Below are 19,345 nucleotides of genomic sequence, written 5' to 3'. Positions count from 1 at the left end.
TGGTCTCTGGTCTCGAATTCACAGCAATCCTCCTGCCTCAGCCTCCCGAGTGCTGGGATTACAGGCGTGAGCCACCATGCCTGGCAACACAAAGTATTCTTAATCACTAGCTATTACATTTATTTTTACTTTTTTCTTTGTTTTCATATGACCCGTCCAACATTTTACAGAGTCATTTATTACAATTACAGATATGAAAGAAAGCTATGTATTTTGAAATGTTATTTTCAATTTTACATGAAGAATTAATTTTTCAGGCTTTTTAGCCTTGTAGACATTTTGGCAGGTTGACGGCTATATGTCACTACTAGGAAAACATTCATTTATACGTTTATGTGGTAATTACATTAAAATCTTTGCACCTTCTCTTCACAGGCATGCATTCCTCAGCACCAACTGAGTTTGTCACTGGACCTTTGCCAACTACTGGAGCTCTTCCACCATCTGCCCTCTCTGCTTACCACCATCCTACCACCTTTAGCAATAGAAACTTTGTTACCACCTCACCTTTGGTGCTTCAAGACTCAACTTTTAACACTACATCAAATGGAATTTTAAATCCTCATGACCCTTTGCTACAAATTAAGACTTCCCAGGGAACTATTCCAACTGCTTTGGCATTTGAGCGCCTAGGCAGTTCTGCATTAAGTAACAGTGTACCACCTCAGTCTTCAACATATCGTTCAGCTCAAGAGTCTGCACCCCATCTTTTACAACCTCAGTTTAGTTTGTTGCCTTCAGCACTGGGGGGTGCCCAGCAAACTCCTCAAGCTTACAGTTCAACTCTCTTCTCTAGTTCTGCTTCCATTGAAAGAGCTCTTCTTCGAGAATGTAGTGTTATTAAACACCATCAGCGGCCTTCAGGTACCCAGTCTATTCAGGCACAACTGACTGGTTCACAGCATTCCGTACATAGTTATCTAGCAAATACAAATGTGGTTAATTTTCAGGAAACAACCAGGCAGTCGTCTTTACCTTGTAGCCCAATAGGAGATTCTACTCAGGTAAGCAATGGAGGTTTGCAGCAGAAGACCCCACAGGTCTCTGTGGAAGTTGCTCAGTCTTACTCATCTGCAATTCCATCATCAGGGTATCTTCCTGCTACAACAAAAGTAAACAGCTGTTCTACAAAACAAGCACTAACGTCAACTAAGACCCCACAACCTCATAATATAATTCCTGCTGTGCAAACACTAAGCTATTCCAAACCCTTACATAACCAGAGTTCTGTAATATCAGGTCAAGCACAAATCTATTCTACAGCACAGCTACCAAGCCTTTTATCTGTCAGTCAGTCACAAAATTATGGTTTAGTACAGCCATATAATGTGCCATCTATTGTTCATTCACAAGTTTATAGGCCCAGCAAGGTTGAGAAATTGCCATCCTTGTATAAAACATTGACTTTCTCTGGGTCATCTCAGCCTATAACTTCTGAAAATCAGACACTTAGTTACTCATCCACTCAGCAAGAAGTATTATCTTCAGTTACAAATGAAAATTACCCTGCTCAAACAAGAGATCTTTCTTCAGTCAGTGAGTCTCAGAGTTATTCATCTGGTCACTCTCAGGGTTTATCACCAGTTAGCCAGACACAGGTTAGTTTTTCATCTCAATCACAAGTTTTGTCAGTTGGTAGTCCTTCAGAAAGCTATGCTTCGGGACAGTCCCTGACATTAACAGCCCCATCGCTTTCTTATTCTTCTGCCTCTCAGCCCCAGAATTTGTCAGATTCTAACCCAAGCCAGAATTACATTTCTGTGCATTCTTCCCAAAATGCCCAGACTCAAGGGTCATCATCTCCTCAGCCCCAGAAGTTTTTGCCTGCTATCCAGTCATCATCTTTTGCATCCTCTACACATTGTCATGCATTACAGAATAATATATCTTCCCCTGATTCAAAGTCTTATGCTGAAGGAAAACTCAGCTTAAATGTGTATACATCTTCAAAGCAAGAAGGTAACTTTCCAATGCAGGAGTTACAGGCGTTGCAATCACAGGCATCTCTTGAATCTTCAGCCCAAAGGCTATCAGATGGGGAAATTAATGCTCCAGAATCAACTTACAAGGTGTCCAAGGCGGATGACAGATACTCCCAGAGTGTAATCAGAAGTAATTCCCATCTTGAAGATCAAGTTGTTGGGATTCCTATACCAGGGCCAAAGAAAGAAGAAAACATAGTCGGTTCAGTGACACAACTTAGCCAACAAATTGGTCAAGCTAATAATGGAACATCCCTTGATCTTAAGGCAACTAATTTAATACAAAGTCCACAAATAAGTTTGAATACTAAAGATTTAAACCAACAGCATCCTCTTATACATAAAATACATGAAGCCAAGGTCCAGGAACAGCATGATCAAGTAATTAATGCCTCATCTCAGATTCAGATTCCAAATCATACATTAGGGCCTGGACATCAGGCCCCTCATACTAATAATACACAGGTCCTTTTAGATTCTACCTGTGATTTACAGATTCTTCAGCAGTCAATACTGCAGGCAAGTTTAGGACAAGTAAAGACATCTTTACAAGTGCAGCGTGTCCAGAGTCCTCAACAAATTGTACATCCTTTCCTTCAAATGGATGGTCATATTATTCAGAACAATGGTGATCATTCTCAGCAGCAACTCCATCCTCAAAATTCTGAAATTATGAAAATGGACCTCTCTGAATCTTCGAAACCATTGCAACAACATTTGACAACGAAGGGCAATTTCAATCAAACAGATCAACAAGATTCAAAGAATCAGTTTGTTTCTCTTGGATCAATATGTTTCCCAGAAGCAATGCTTCTCAGTGATGAACGAAATATTTTATCAAATGTAGATGACATCTTGGCAGCTACAGCAGCAGTTTGTGGGGTTACACCTTCTGATTTTTCCAAGTCATCTCCAAATGAAACCATGCAAACTGTTGAAGATGGTGATTCTAAATCTCATTTTCCACAGCCATTAGATATGAGGCATGTGACATCAGATTTTAATTCCATAACAGCTACAGTAGGAAAACCACAGAATCTAAATGATATTCCCCTAGATGGAAATCAGGTTACTGTAAACATTTCACCAGTACCAACCCTTCAGTCAAAAATGACCCTTGATCAACAGCACATGGATACACCTGGTCAAAGTCTACCAACTAAAGTAACTTCAGCAGGAGTTCGACCAAATCATGAAGTCCAGGAGCAAAGTTGTGGCCCATTCAAGAAGCAGTCTGCTACCAGTCATGAATCTGAGGAAGACAGTGAAGTTCCTGTTGATCATACATTAAATAATAACAGAAACCAAGAGTTTGTTTCCAGTAGTAGAAGCATGAGTGGAGAGAGTGCTACGTCAGAGAGTGAATTTACTTTAGGGGGTGATGAAAGCAGTGTGTCAATGGACCCTACTAGAAGTGTACTTGCACTGTTGGCTGTGGCCCAGCCTGGGGATACAATCAGTGTCAAGCTTGAAGAAAACCAAGATTTAATACATCTTAACCTTCCAAAGAAAAAGGTGAAAGGGAAAGGGCAAATTAAAGAGGAAGACATCAGTAATCAGAAACAGCTGAAAAGACCTGCCCAGGGCAAACGCCAGAATCCCAGGGGAACAGATATGTATCTACCATATACTCCTCCTCCCTCTGAAAGCTGCCATGATGATGATCAGCATCAAGAGAAAATGAGACAGAAGATCAAAGAAGTAGAGGAAAAACAGCCAGAAGTCAAAACAGGATTTATCGCTTCTTTCTTGGATTTTCTGAAATCTGGCCCCAAACAGCAGTTTTCTACTCTTGCCATCCGAATGCCTAACAGGACCAGACGCCCAACGACCCAGATTATGCGTACATTTTGCCCCCCTCCATTTCCAAAAATTTCATCTACAACACCCACACCTTTAGTGACGGAAACTAGGGCTAACAGTCCTTCGGAAAAAGTTGATAAACTTAAAAGCTTGGAACATTCATCTTCATTTTCTTCCGATGAAGATGATCCTGGAGTGTGCAGTCAGGATGTTTATAAAACCATCTCTGCTTCCTTAACTGTGCTGGATGCTACTTCTAATAAAAGGAAGAAAACAGGTAAAGTTTTAAATAGATTCACAGTTATGACTTATTTTTTAGCTATAGTTTACATTTTAAGCTCTTTTAGCTTGCAGAAGGTCTGTAAATTTGGGGGACAAAATACGTAAGTAGTCACCTTATGTACTTGTTTTTGACAGTTACCTTGTGATAGGAAAGTTCTTGGTCTTAGTTTATGTAATTCTATGGAGTCTTTTATTTTGTTTTATTTTTTACTTTTTGCCCAGGCAACTTGAGCCCTATCTCGGCTTCTTTAACCTGAGTCATCTTGAAATAGCTTTTGGGCATGTGGCACAGTATTGGAGTTCCTATCATATAAACCTGGAAAATTTTTCCTGATATGCTGATTTTACCTGAAAATTAGCCTTTTACTACTAAGTAGTTGTGTGTAGCATTCATATTACTCTAATTAAAACTGTAACTTTGTAACTGGCTCTGAACTGCAGTGTATACCCAAACCTTTGGCATGGGTTTCACCTTATTCTGGATTAATATAGGAAATGTTTTAAGAAACACTGACTTCTTTAAAAAATTAACAGGTAAGTATAAAAGTTACTATGTTAAAGAATATGCTGAGGAAAAAATTATTTATAACAATAACGTAGCTATCACATCTGTGCCAGGAATCACTAGCATTGTTGTGAGATATGCATTATTACCTTCAATATACCAATAAGACTGAGTAAAGGAACTGTTTAGGTCCATATAGCTAGTAAGTGCAACAGGGGTGGAATCTGAACCTGTGTTTGTCTGGTTCTAGAGCTTGTATTCCTGCTGAGCTCTTTTGTATTAGGGTAATGCTTTAAGAATTAAACTATTTTATAAAATACTTGTCAGCTTCTCTTTGGACTTGAGACAACCTTTAATTAAGGTAATGGAAGCAACTGGTGTTCCAAATAATAGTATATATGATAATATTTCTAAACAGTTCTCATTCATTACACAGGGAAATTAGAATAATGGAAAGTTAGTCTAAGATTGAAAGACATTACTATGGATGTGGCCATTCTTAGTAAGGGTTTATGCTCTTCCTCCCAATTCTGAGTGCTTTGCAATTTTTATATTTCCTTTCTCATTCCTAGAATAAGTCTTTTGTAATTTCTGATTAAAATATGAGTCTGAAATTAGTTTCTTTCAGGCAAGCATTATCTCATGGTTAATTATGATCATCACCATCAACCCAGTCAGGTCTTTGAAGTTCTGTCTTCACCATCCTGTTGTCTCATCTACAAGAAGTAATTGTTTTGCTGCAGACTTTGCATCAGAATCTTTCTCACCAGCCTTTCATCAGTCCATCCTCTACATTGCCATCAGACTTATCTTTATTCAAAAGGAACACTGATTATTCCTTTTACTTTGAAACACTCCTTTGGGCTCGTGGGATAATACAAAAACAACAGTAAAAATTGTCCCTCTTTCATGTTTAACACTCTTGCTCTGCTTTTTCTACTTTCCCTCTTTTGTAACAGCTGAATTTGTTTCATAGGCATCCAACCAACTTCTTTTCATAATTGTCTGAACATATTTCTACCCATACTGCTGTCTTCACTTTTTTAGTCAAGCAGTTAATTCTTTTAAGACTATTTATAAAGAAACTCATATTCTAATGAAATATGCATGTAGATGTTAATTAATATATTAAAGCACAAAAGTAAATGGTTTCATAGACATTTAAGGCCTGTGGGAATTAGTAAGATAGATTAACAAAAGAAAAGCAAATTAATAACTTGTAGTTCATATTACAAAAGTTTAGAGAAATAAGTGATCTCTAGATTTCAAAAGAAATCCCTGGAAGGCTGAGACAAGAGGGTTGCAAGTTCAACTTAGTCTGGGTAATGTAGTGATTTAGTGAGACCTTATCCCAAAATAATAAAAAAAATTTTTTTAAAGGGTTGAGGATGTAATTTATTGCAGAAGTCTAGATTGAATCCCCAGTATGGCCAAAAAACAAACAGAAGAATTTACAAGTATTTACAGATTTAAATACCATTGTTTGCCAAATAGAATATGCAAAAAGACCAAGAGAAAAGTATCTTAAATGCACTTTTAAAATTTTTATTTATTTGTTTATTGGATTTTTTTAAAGTCAGTATCTCTCTATATAGTTCAGGCTGACCTAAATTAATTCATCATCTTCCTTCCTTAGCTTCCTGAGTACTGAAATTATAGATTTATACCACCATACCTGTTTTTTGTTGTTTTTTGGGGGTTTTATTGTAAGATTTCCTATGCAGTTTTAAGTCTTTAAATTAAGAGTATCTGGTAATATGGCCATCCTTTTCTTTACCGTGTGTGGGGTGTGTGTGTGTGTGTGTGTGTGTGTGTGTGTGTGTGTTGGGATTGAAACCAGGGACCTGCTAAGGGCTCCACCACTGAGATACATTTCTGGTTTTTTCCTTTCTTCCTGGTACAGAGACCATACATATTGTACTTACATATTGTAGTATGTAAATTTCTCAAGGGGCAACTTTCAGAGCTTTTCTTGTGTCTGCAGTTTTCACAAAACAATTTTTTTGCTACATCTGGTCTCCCACTGTCTTACAGTGGATGAAGGAGGTGACTTGTTCTGAACCTCATTGATGTAGTAATAAGATCTGAGGCACTAAGCTGGGCACAGTGAGACACACCTGTAATCCCAACTATTCAGAAGGATGATGCAAAAGGTTCACAACTTTGAGGCCAGCCTGGGCAACTGAGTAAGACTGTGTCTCAAAATATAAAATTGAGGATATAGCTTAGTGGTAGAGTACCTCTGGGTTACCCACCCCCCACAAATCTGAGGCATGGGTTGAAGCTAAGGTTTTGTATATGAAGTCCCAACTTTTCCTGCATCATTTATTGAAAAGGCTCTCTTTTCTCCATTGATTACCTTTTTATCTATGTCAGAAATCAGTTGGAATATTTGGAATTTTTCTGAACTCTCATTTCCCTTCCATTGTTACATGTGTTTGTGCTTTCACCAATACTGTATTGTCTTAATACTGTAACTATAGAGTGTTAAAATAGTGCAGCGTGAACCCTCAAAGATTATTTTTCAAAATTGCAATTGTTTTAACTATATTAGTTCTTTTTTCCACGTAATTTTCAATTCCTCAATCATTATCTACCAAGGGAAAAAAGCCTGCTAGGAGCATAGTTGGATAAGAGAAGTACATTGTAGTATTCTATAATACCATAGGGTAACTGGTTGACGTAATTAATTGTATACTTCAAAAGCGCTATTAGAAAGGATTTTGAGTGTTCATTTTTGCAAAACAAGTGCACCTTTTAAGCTACATAATGTGAATACATTGCTTGCTGGGATGATTTTATTGAGGCTTTAGCAGTTTGTAGAACTGAACTGTTAACAGTATATTAATGGAACACTCTTTCCATTTGATTTTTTTTTTTCATTTGTCTCGTATTGCTTGGCATATAGGTCTTACACATGCTTTGTTAGATTTATTCCTATTTGGTGTTTTTGTGAATTATATTTTTTTAAATTCCAAATATCAATTGTACATTAGTAAATTATAAACATAGTTGAGCTGGAGATTTAGCTCAGTGGTCATGCCGCCTACCTTGCACAAGGTCCTGAGTTCAATCCTCGGTACCCCCAAAAAAATATTTGGGGGGGAGTTGAGTTTTACATATTGACCTTAAATCCTGGGGATTTGCACATAGCTCTTGTGATACACACATACATATGTGTGTGTGTATTTTGCAGGATTTTGTGTAGACAGTGAAGCCCTCTGGAGATAAGGGAAGTCTTCTATCTTTGAAGGCCGTGCCTTCATAGATGATGTTTAGTAAGAGCTGTAAGTGTGGACATTTTTGATATTTGGGAGAAATAAGTCTGTCTTTTAGCCCAGTGGTGGTGTAATCCCAGCACTTGGGAGCTGAGGCAGGAGGATTACCATGAATTTGAGGCTAGTGTGAACTAATAGACTCTGTATGAAAAAAAATGTGTGTTCTGTTGTATAAATTGTTCTTATAAATACCTGTTAGAGTAAGTTGACTGTTAGTATTGTTCACCTTGCTGATTATCTGTTGATTTAATATTTTAATAATTGAGAGAGGAATGTTGAAATCGCCCAAGTGTATTTTATGGATATGTCTTACTCTTTTCACACATTATAATAATTGCTTCTTGTAGTTTGAGCTCCATTTTTAATTGTACCCAGATTTAGGATTAAGCCTTGATTAGTTGATGGTTTTACCAGTATGTAGTGTACTTTATCTCTGGTAATAACCCCTGTACTAGTGTTTACTCTGATGTCAGCATAGCTGCTCCAGGTTTCCTTTGGTTTGTGTTTACCATCTCCATTATTTAACTTTAGCTGATCTATGACATTGTATTTAACATGGGTATTTTCTAGATAGTGTATAGATCTATTTTGTCCCTTTTTGTGAAATCCAATCTGACGATCTTTTTCAATTCATATGCTTTAACCATTTACTAATATAGATTTAGATTTTCCATTTTATATTCTTTCTCTTTTGATTTTCATTCCTTTGTTTCTTCTTTCTTTTTAGTATTTATTATTCATCTGTTTTGGGGTTGTTATTTCTTTATATTGTGTTTTTAGTGGTTAACTTACATATTACAATACACAGGCCTAACTTTTCATAATCTACTGAGTTAATATTTTTACCATTTCAAACAAAATACAGAAGCCTAATGATAATTTCCTTTACCTTTCCCCTTCTGATGTATAAATCCTATATATTAAATTGACAGATTAAAAATTGATATAGTAATTTTTGCTGTTAACAGTCATACATATAATTATAATATATAAAAGTAACTTAAAAGGAAAAATAGTCTATTACACTTAACAAGACATGTATCTTTTCTGTTGAACCTTTTTTTTCCCCTTTGGTACGGGGATTGAACTTGGGTCCTTGCATTTGTGAGGCAGGCAGCGAGTGGAACCACTGAGCCAAACCCCCAGGCCTGTTGTACTCCTTTTCTAATAGATATCATTCCCTGTCTAACAGATACCATTCTCCTATCATTCTGATATCATTTCCCTTCATCCCAAAGAACATTCTTTTTCATTTATTTATTTTTTGTGTGTTTGTTTGTTTGTTTGCTTTTGTTTTTACCTGTGGTACTGGGGATCAAACTCAGGACCTTGCACTTACCAGGCAGGCACGATGCCACTGAGCTACGCCCCCTGCCCCTTCTTTTGGTTTTGAACAATTAATTGTAATATATCTGATTATATTTTATTTTCTCTGAAGTTCACTAAGCTTCTTGAATCTATAAATGTATGACTTTCTACAAGTTTGGGAAGCTTTTTTGGGAGGAAGCACAAAATTTCTTCACATATATTTTTTTTGCCCCAATTTATCCTTATGCTGCTCCAGTAAAACATGTGTAATATTTGATGCTTTTCTATGGATGAAATTCTGTTCACTAAATCTTTTTTTTTTTTCTTTCTTTCTGTTCTTCAGATTGAAGTATTTCTGTGGAAATAATGTCTCCCAAGTTCACTGACTCTTTGGCCTTCTCCATTCTGCCATTGAGCTTATTAAGTGAATTTTTTCACTGGATAGTGTCATTTTAGCAGGCAGTCAGACCACAAATTCTCTCTCACCTTCAGTGAGTTGATTCCAGGGACAATTCCATTTTCAAAGCCTTTGCCTTGCTGATTTGATTTTGCCCTGGCAGTTAGTCTGGAACATGGATGAGTAGTAGCCTGTGCTATATAGTTCAGATCTCAGAGCCTTTATTGTGCTACTTTGGGATATCCCATACAAATATAATTTAGGCAGAAACCAGGATTTGTGTAGGTTCATGCATAGAACTAAAGCATCCCCTTCTTCAAGTCTCTTTTCCCCGGGATTTTCCCACACTGTCTGGATCCCAGGGTTTCCTTTCCTTTAGCTGGAAAGCTGCTATTTTTCTTGGAGATTTAGCACATGTTTTGATACAGTTTGTGCAGCTAGGACCGTCCTTGGGGCAAGGTAGTACAGTGAGAGAAAAAGAAAGAACAGGGATTCCTCTTACCCTCTTAATGCCTAAGGGACCCAAAAAGACAGGTGTTCTGTTAGGATTTAGATACCTGGTTCATTGCCACTGATTGCCCCTCTGTGGCTCAGGCTTCTGTCTGGGCAAGGCTGGGAGAGAAAGAAAAAAAGAAGAAACAGAACTTTCTGCTCACACTCTTTGCTTTGCACAGGCCTTCTTTCCCCTCTCCTCTGGCCAGAAAGATGGGGTCTTTCATAGAGTTTTTGTTGTTTCTGCACTGTGCAGTTCTGCTTAGGGCCAACATCCAGTCAATGTGAGGTAACCAAAGAAAGAGATCCAAGATATATCTCCATAAAAAGACTGTTATTTCAGTTTGGGCTTCTCTCTCCAGTCTATTTTTATTAACTTTTCAAAGTTTTGAGGTCATTGCATTTTATATTTTGTCCAAATTTGTAATTTGTAATCATTGGTCAGTAATATCTCCTAGTGTACTTACTCCATTTTGGTTGGTTTCATGAATTTCTGAAAGAAGCCTTTCGTAAATTTCTGAAAAAATTCAGTGTTATCAATTATAATCATTATTTCTGATAGTCATCTTGTCTTGGGCCTATAGGAGCCCTTCAACATTTTGGATTGTGATTACATTAAATTCCCAAATTAGGCAGGGACAAGGGGAAAAAATAAGAACCAAGACCTGTCATGTAAAGGTACAAGATCCCAATAATGAATGTAACTGTACTGTATACCTAAAATGTACCATTAAACTCAATGAGAAAAAAAAAAACACCAATAAATTCCCAAATTATGCTGGGCGAGGTGGCACATGCGTGTGGTCCCAGCATTCAGGAGGCTGAAGCAGGGGAATTTCCATGAGTTTGAAGTCAGCCTTCACTACAAAGTGAGACCCTGTCTCAAGAAACCAAAAAATAAAATAAAATAAAAATGTACCAATAAAGTTTTTTTAATTCCCAAATTAAAGGCAGAATTGACATCTTTGTTTATTCTACTACTTGTGAAATATTTTTTATATTTAATCAGATCTCTTTAGTATTGCATCACTTTTTCTCCCATCGAAGTCATATATTTTAATTTTAGTGTTTGTGTGTGCTTTCCTTTCCTTTTTTTCCTTCCCCTTTTTTTTTTTTTTTGTTGTTGTTGTTGGCAATGCTGGGGATCAAACCCTGAGTATGACTCATGTTAAGCAAACAATCTTAGCACAGAGCTATACCTCAAGCTCTTTAGTTTTTGATGGTTTGGTTTGGTTTTGATATAGGAAGTGATATCCGGATCTCCAAATGTAGTAAAAGGGAAATACTATAACTTCCAACCTGTTAGATGTCTGTTGTCTCTAAAATCAAAGAATTAATTTTAGGAACAATGGAGGTTAAGACTAGGAAATATTTATTGAGAGGATAGCTCCTGAGAGGCAGGAGTGGTCCTGAATGGGTAGCCGAGGATCCCATTTTGCAGGGGAAGTTTTGTAGAGCCAAAACCGTATGAGTACAATGTGGGTAAAAAGCTATGAACAACCAATCAGGTTGCAAGTATAACTGCTTAGGTAACAGTGATCCAGTGAGGGAACAAGTCAAGTAACAAATGTGCAGGTACAAAACAAAGACTTTTTTAGGAAATGATGGGTCCCAAGGTGTTGGTCACCCACCAGGTGACTGATGCCTGTCTAGACTTCATTAGGCCAGGGGTTAGCATTTATCTTGTTCTTTGGAAGATATGCATGTCTGGTCATTTCATCTTTATGTTGAGGCCTAGTCTCCCCCAGATGCATCTCAGTCCATGGTTGTAATGTGTTTCATCTTTTGCACTGACTCTGTCAAGGGCCCAGCCCTATCTGACTGCCTATAATATTTCTACCTAATTTAGCTGTCTGTAATTGTTTGGTTTGGTTTTCCAGTACTGGAGATTGAACCCATTGCCTTTACACTGAGCTACGTTTTTGTATTTTTTATTTTGAGACGGAGTCTTGTCAAGTTGCTGAGGTGCCCAGGCTGGGCTTAAACTTTCAGTCCTCCTCCCTCAGACACCCAGAGTTCTGGGCTCTGCCACTGGGTCTTGCTCCTTTTAGTTGGTTTTAAAATGTGATTTCCTATCCAAGCATGGTGGCCTATATTTTTGGTGTGCTATATTTCTTAATTTAAAGAAATTTTCTTATGTTTTAAGGTTCTTAACATCAATGAATACTGGATTTTTTAGTTACCTTTTTGAGCTTTTCTGATGAATGGTTTTTTCCTTCACATTAATCTATTATTGTGATGCTTTTTATTATTTGGTTTCCTAATATAGACTTTTAAAATTTTTTCTACTAACTGTCCTTGGTCATGATGATGATTTCAATCCATTGCAAAATTTAAGTTTTTAATATTTTATATGAGAGTTTTTACATTTAGACCCATAAACAAAATTAGTATTAATTAGTATCCTGTTTACTTCTGTATTCAGGGTTACATCAGTCTTCCAAATTAAAAAGTTTACTGTGCATAATGGAGATTTGATAGAATATAACAATATATCTAGCTGCTCATCTTTCTCATTTTTTTCCTAAGGTGTCTTCGTCTACTTGAGTCAATTTAAGAAAAATGAATTTTGCTGGGTGTGGTGGCTCATGCCTGTAATCCCAGCACTCAGGAGGCTGTGGCAGGAGAATCGCTGTGAGTTCGAGACCAGCCTGGTCTACATAGCGAGTTCCAGGTCAGTCTCAACTACATAGTGAGACCCTGTCTCAAAACCAAAAAAAAAAAAAAATTTCTAGAAAAATTGTTGGTTTTATTTAGATTTAAAATTTTGTTGTTATGTAATTGTACTTACTGTTCCTTGACGTTTTTAGTCTCTTCTGTTTCTGTATTTAGATAGTCTTTCTTGCTTGTAATGATTTTTTGCATCTTTTTCCTTACTAGCCTGTGAAAAGTTTATTGACTTTTAAGTGGTTTTTTCCAAGAAACCGGATTTTTTTTTTTTTGCTATTTTTTTCCTTTTTCTTAATTTCTTCTTTTATCCTCTTTATCTCTGGTTTTCCTTGAATTTAATTTACTGTTCCCTTTTTGACTTGTTGAGCTTTAGTTTATTTTTGTATTTTCTATCTGTGAATGACATTAAGCTTTTAATTTTTGTTTTGTTTTCAGTTCTTTGATTTGAAACCAAAGCTTCAATCTTGGTAGGCAGGCTGTCTACCACTGAGTGATGATCTCAGTTCTTTCTGGTTTTTATTTTGAGACAATGGCCCAATAAATTACCCAGGCTATTCTTGAATTTACAGTCCCCCTGGCTCTACCTCCAAAGTAGCGAAGATTACAATAGGTGTGCATTGGCTGGGGATTTAGCTCAGTGCTTCCACCACCTGCCTCGCAAGTGCAAGGTTCAATCCCCGGGACCAAAAAAAAAAAAAGAATTGGTGTGAATCACTGTGCCTGCTTTTAGTTTTTCACCACATTGGGGCTATATCCTACTGGTTTCAATTTAGTTTTTCTCTTTGTCATTCTTAAATGAATTGCCATTTCAGTATTGATCATTCCTTTTAACCCAGGTTGTACAGATTGATCAGGGTAAATGGCTATTTATTTGTTGAGACAGGGTCTTGCTTTGTAGTTCAGACTGGCCTTGAACTCACTAGCCACGCTGACCTCAGACTCATGGTAATCCTGTAGCTCCCAAGTGCTGGGATTACAGGCCCAGCACCATGCTCAGCTGTTATTTTTAAAAATTAAATTACGGCCCTGTTTTGTTCAAGGAATATGTTCACATTTAAACATTTATAGGAATTTTGTCAATATCTTAATAGATGTTCAATTTTTATAAATATTCCATGAGTAGCATACAGATATACTTCATTTGATAATACTGTTTAAATCCTCTGTATTTTTTAGTTTTTGATTTTATGTAATAAATGATGTTAGGGTATATAAGACTATCTACATATATTATGTAAATTTGGAAGGAAACTTGACATGTCTGAAATTTTCTTTAAAATACCCTAACAAATATAAAAGTGATGGGCGGGTAAGATAAGTATATCAACATGTATGTGGTTGTTAAGGTTGGGTTATATAGTACATGAGGACTTGTTTTCTTGATTTTGTGTGTGTTTAAAATTTTATAATAAAAATTTTTTAAATCCTCTCTATCCTTATTTGTTTTTAGATTGCTTGATCTGTTGATTCCTGAGCAAGGTGTGTTAAAATTTCTCACTTTGTTACATTGTTTTTCTAATGCTGCTTACTTTCCTATATTTTGAACTCTTGTAATTAGGTGCATAAAATTTTACTGCGGTTAAATTTCCTTTTACTGTAATAAAGTCTCCTTTTTTCCATTTAATGATTTCTCTAACATTGCCATACTAATTTTGGGGTTAGTAATTTTTAGATATATTTTCTATATCTCTGGATTTTGTTCTGTTTTTCCAGGGCTGGGCATTGAACCCAGGGCTTTCATAATTAAGCTACAATTCCCTAGCCTTTTAAAATATTTTTATTTTGAGAGAGAGTCTTATGTAGTTGCTCAGGCTGGTTTCAGACTCTCCTGCCTCAGCCTCCCAGAGTGCTGAGATTACATGCATGTGACACCATGCCTGCTCACATCTGTGTTTTCTTTCAGAACATTATTTTCTTACGAAATACAACACACATGGAAATATAACATAGGTAAGGAAAAGTAAAACTTGTAGAAATTTGAACATGTAGCTGGGCATGTGGTTCAGAGGTGGAGCACTTGCCTGATATGGTACCTAGAAAGCCCTGGGTTCAATTCCCAGACCTACAAGAGTATAGGCTCTAAAATAATATTTCTCTATAATGATTTTCTGGAGGTAAAATATTTTTAAATAAACTAAAAAAAAAACTGTGAACATACATTAATCAAGCCATATTCCCTGACCACAATGCTGTAATTTAATCGTCTAATAGGAGGAAAACAACAAAAGAAACGAAACAAAGAAAAACTCACCCTTCTAAATAATTCTTGAAGTTATTCTAGGAAGCCAAAACTGAAATGACAAACTGAAACCAATGAGACATGGCCAGAATGTGGGACAAAGAAAAAAATATATGACAGTAAATTCCATTCATTGGAAAGTAAGAAAATATAAAACTAGTGCATTAATCTAAATCCAACTCATAACCTCTAGTACTAACTACTGATTTGGAGAGTAATTACTTCCTTTGTTTTTCTTTTATAATTTTATCACTAGTATATGCATCTGTAGACACTGGTTTTAAAACTTCATACAGAGCTCATTATACAGTATCAGTATAGTTTCCCTCTCCAAATTTGGAAGTTATACATCTTTAAAAAAATTTTTTTTAAGGTGTCAGTTTGGCTTAGTGGTAGTGTGCTTTCCTAGCGTGTGTAAGGTTGTGTTTGATGCCCAGTACTGGGGGATAATTTTTTTGGCATAACTTTTGTGTATGTTTATATGATGTTGGGGATCAAACCCAGGGCCTTGGGCATGCCTAGCACTACTCTGCCACCGAGTTATATTCCCAGCCCACTTTTTATTAATAGAAAATTTCAAACATACGAGAAAATGTAGAGATTGGCATAATAAAACCAATTCATGCATTGCTTAGTTTCAGTAATTATCACTAGGGGCTAGGCATGTAGCTCAGTGGTAGGACTCTTACTTAGCTTGCCCAAGGCCCTGGGTTTGATCCCCGGCACCAGGGGAAAATTCAGCAATACACGGTCAGTCTTGTTTTATTAATTTCAGTCTTTACCTGCTTCCCTGTTCCCTGCAATTTTAGTGAAATATTTTAGTTCGAGTCATAGTTACAATATGCATTCTCAGCTTCTCAAAATCTGTTTCTTTCTTTTGATTAGAAATTTCAAACACTGAAACTCCCATTTAACATTTTCCTCACTTAAATGTTACTGCATACTTTGTCTTGTTTTTTCTAATACTCAACAAGATGTCATTAGTAGTGTTTAAATACTCAGCTCTTGTTTAAATTTACTACGTATTTACCCCTTATAGCTTCTCTTTGCGGTCATAGCTTTTCTTTTTTTGCATCTGACTAATACATGTGCTTTATAATTTTAACAGCTTTTTCTTGGGTCTAGAGTTGGCAGTATCTGTTTTTGTTCATAGATATCTATTATTTGCTTTGCAGTGTAACTCAGATTACGGTATTTGCAAAATTCAGAGACATTACTATAATAGAATCACTTATTCATTTATTCACCAGTCTATACGAAGTTTCTCAATTTTTTATCACTAAAAATGAAGGATAGAAATAAAATTGATTGCAAAACCCGTTGTAATAGTTACCCATGGATATGCATATAGAAATAATTTTATGTACTACGTCCATCTAACAGAAAGCTTTCTTTCACATTAAAATTTGAAAAGATGTTAATTTATATCAGTATTTATTGCAGTGTTAGAAATATCTAATATTTAGAATCCTGTCATGAAATCAGTTTTCCATTTGTATAGGCATTTTTGTGACAGAAAAGTATTGCTGTGTAGCTCCAGTATTTTTACATTAGGATACAGTTATACTGACTTGATTACTCATCTGTATTTTCCCAATTAGCCTTTTCCCTGGATCAGAATGGATGAGGGCTGTTTTAATTTGGTACAAGAACAGGAAAGCTGGATGGAAACAAAGGCAAGGGCTTTGCTCTTGTTGTGTAGCATAGACTGCTTTTTTGGATGTGTTTTGGTGTTTCTCAGTTCTGCTTTAGTTCTCTCTGAGCTCTTCCATCACCCTAGGCAGGTAGAGTTCATGTTTTTTCAGGAAACTGGTTGTATATTTTAACATGTGATCAAATGCCCTTGTGCTGTCTAGATAAGGAATCATTGGTCTTCCTATTTTCACTATTGTTATGTATTGTATATATTATTATTATTTTAGTTCATCAGTATGGTAAGTTGACTTATGAACATTCTGGGAGAACGTTCCTAAGTCAGACTAATTCATTAGTTTGACAAAATGAGTCTTATGCACCCTTGACACAAATACTGTATCACACTATACTGTAAGTACACAACAGCACAACTGTGACAGTGTCCATCAGACACGTGAGCTACTACTTCTACAATTTGTTTGCATCTATGAGTGCTATAATGCAAGGTCCTTTCGTATCTGTGAAAGTTTGAATCCCAAATGTTTGGAGAGTTACAGTATTATTCTGAATCACCACTGGAACTCTATATTGTCTTTTTTCAACCCAGGATTCTCCCACCAGCTCTGGTCTTCAAAGTGGAGTTTTTGTTGTTGTTTGTTTGTGTGCTTTTTTGAGATAAGATATTGCTGTGTAGCCCAGGCTGGGCTTGAATTTTTCATCCTCCTGTTTCAGCCTCCCAAGTGCTGGGATTACAGGCATGCGTCAGTGTGTTTTTAAACAGCTTTATTGAACTGTAATTCACATACAATAACTTCTACCCATTTGATGTATACTGAATAGTTTCATAGAATTGTTACAACCAAAGCACAAGCAATTTTTGGAACATTTTTATGATCTGCCAAAAAGCTGTGTACCCAGTAGCAGTCATTCCCTGGGTCCACACCCAGCCATTGGCAATAACTAATCTACTTTGTTTTTCTATAGATTTGCTTGTTTTGGACATTTTTCATGTACAGAGAATCATAGGTGACTTTTTAATTTAGCATAATGTGACTTCTTTAGCATAATGTTTTCAGGGTTTATGTTGTATCATTTATCAGTATTTAATTGCTTTTTATTCCCTTAACACTATTCCCATATTTTTGTGTTCCCTCATAGTTAATAGATACTGGGTTTATTTTCACCTTTTAAGCTATTTTGAATAATTCTGCTATGGACATCATGTATAGATTTTTACTTTTTTGTATTTTGTGGTACTAGGAAGAAAACCCAGGGTCTCATACTACACAAGCACTGTACTACTGCTAATTACATCCCCAGACCTATGTACAAGGTTTTGAGTAAATGTTTATTTTTTTTTCTTTTACACATCCAGAGGTGGAATTCCTGAAACATGTAGTATTGATATTTAATGGACAATGGCCAAATATATTTTCTGAAGCAGCTACACTATTTTATATTCCCATTACCCACATATAGGGATTATAATCACTCTGCATTCCTGCTGAAACATGTCATTGTGTTAGTAAAGCCATCCCAGTAGATTTAATTTGCATTTATGCAATGCCTAGTAACATTGAGTTGCCTTTCTCTTGCTTACTGGTCTTCCCCACCCCTTCTCTCTCTCCTGTGTTACCAGGGATTGAACTCAGGGGTACATCTCCAGTCCCCCTTTTTTTTTTGAGACAGAGACTAAGTCACCCAGGCTAGCCTTGACTTTGCAATCTTCCTGCTTCAGCAGCCAGAGTAGCTGGAATTACAGTGTGCACCACTGTGCCCAGTTTATTGGTCATTTTTAACATCTTCTTTGGACAAATATCTATTCAGATCATTTGTTCATTTTAAAAATTGGTTGTCTTTATTATTAAGGTGTGTGTTTTATGTATATTCTAGATATGAATCTCAAGTATGTAACTTCAAAACATTTCTCATTCTCTAGCTTATCTTTTTATCTTAATTATCAGTTATGACAGAAGTTTACTTTTTAAATGAAATCTAGGTGTTTTTTTTTCTTTGTCACATGATTTTGGTGGCATATCTGTTTTTTAAAGTTAATTTTATTGGTACATTTAAGGTATACAATATAATGACATTCATCTTGGAAATTTGCACATTTACATAATCTGTCTTGGTTCTTATTTTTTCCCCATTCCCCTTCCCTCTTCAACCTCTCCCCCCTCCCTATCTACAAAGACTTTATTTCTATTTTTTCATTCTCTCATATTCCATTCCCTTCTTTCTTTTCCCCTACCTCTCCTACTTCTCCTTCTTCTTTGCACCTTTTATTTTGGTGGCATATCTAAAACCATAACCCTAACCCAGCCAGGGTCAGAAAGATTTACACCTATGTTTCCTCTAAGAATTTTATAATTTTTACCTTTTACATTTAAATCTGTGATTTACTTTGGGTTAATTTAGTATATGGTGAAGTAGAGTTCCAACTTCATTTTGTCATAAGTAGCTATTGGCTATCCCAGCACTACTTGCTGGAAAAACTGTTCTTTCTCGGCTTAATACTTTTGTTGAAAATCATTTTATTAGTAGTAAAATGATAAACCCTCCAAAAAGGAAGATTACAGAGGGACTTTCTGTCCAGCTAGTCTGTGACTATACTATGAGCTACTTACAGTAGCTTTATAGTGAGTTGAAATTTGGAAATGTGAATCTTCTTTTTCTTCTGTTTCCAAGATGAGAGCTAGTTTGTGTCTCGTTTCCATATGAATTTTAGGATCACTGTGCAATTTAGGGGCTGCA

General features: G+C 36.2%; 1 protein-coding gene and 1 long non-coding RNA gene across 3 annotated transcripts in view; both read left to right on the top strand.

Moving 5' to 3' along the window:
• Qser1 (glutamine and serine rich 1) overlaps positions 1–19,345 on the top strand; it is a 74,816-nt gene that overhangs the window by 34,274 nt on the left and 21,197 nt on the right. For both annotated transcript variants that reach the window (XM_010612650.3, XM_010612649.3), the window contains exon 4: positions 376–4,062. In XM_010612650.3, coding sequence (XP_010610952.1) covers positions 376–4,062 — 3,687 coding nt within the window. The remainder of the gene's footprint in view (positions 1–375; positions 4,063–19,345) is intronic.
• LOC109117669 lies at positions 12,702–14,667 on the top strand. Its single transcript, XR_002024978.1, has 3 exons — positions 12,702–12,721; positions 14,168–14,196; positions 14,621–14,667. It is a non-coding gene; the product is annotated as an uncharacterized LOC109117669 (long non-coding RNA).

Source organism: Fukomys damarensis, unplaced genomic scaffold (assembly GCF_012274545.1).
Source record: "Fukomys damarensis isolate Sample0158 unplaced genomic scaffold, DMR_v1.0_HiC HiC_scaffold_27, whole genome shotgun sequence".
In the NCBI taxonomy this organism is placed as follows: Eukaryota; Metazoa; Chordata; class Mammalia; order Rodentia; family Bathyergidae; genus Fukomys; species Fukomys damarensis.
Note: the sequence above shows the minus strand (reverse complement) of the source record. Positions and strands in the feature narration are given on the sequence as shown.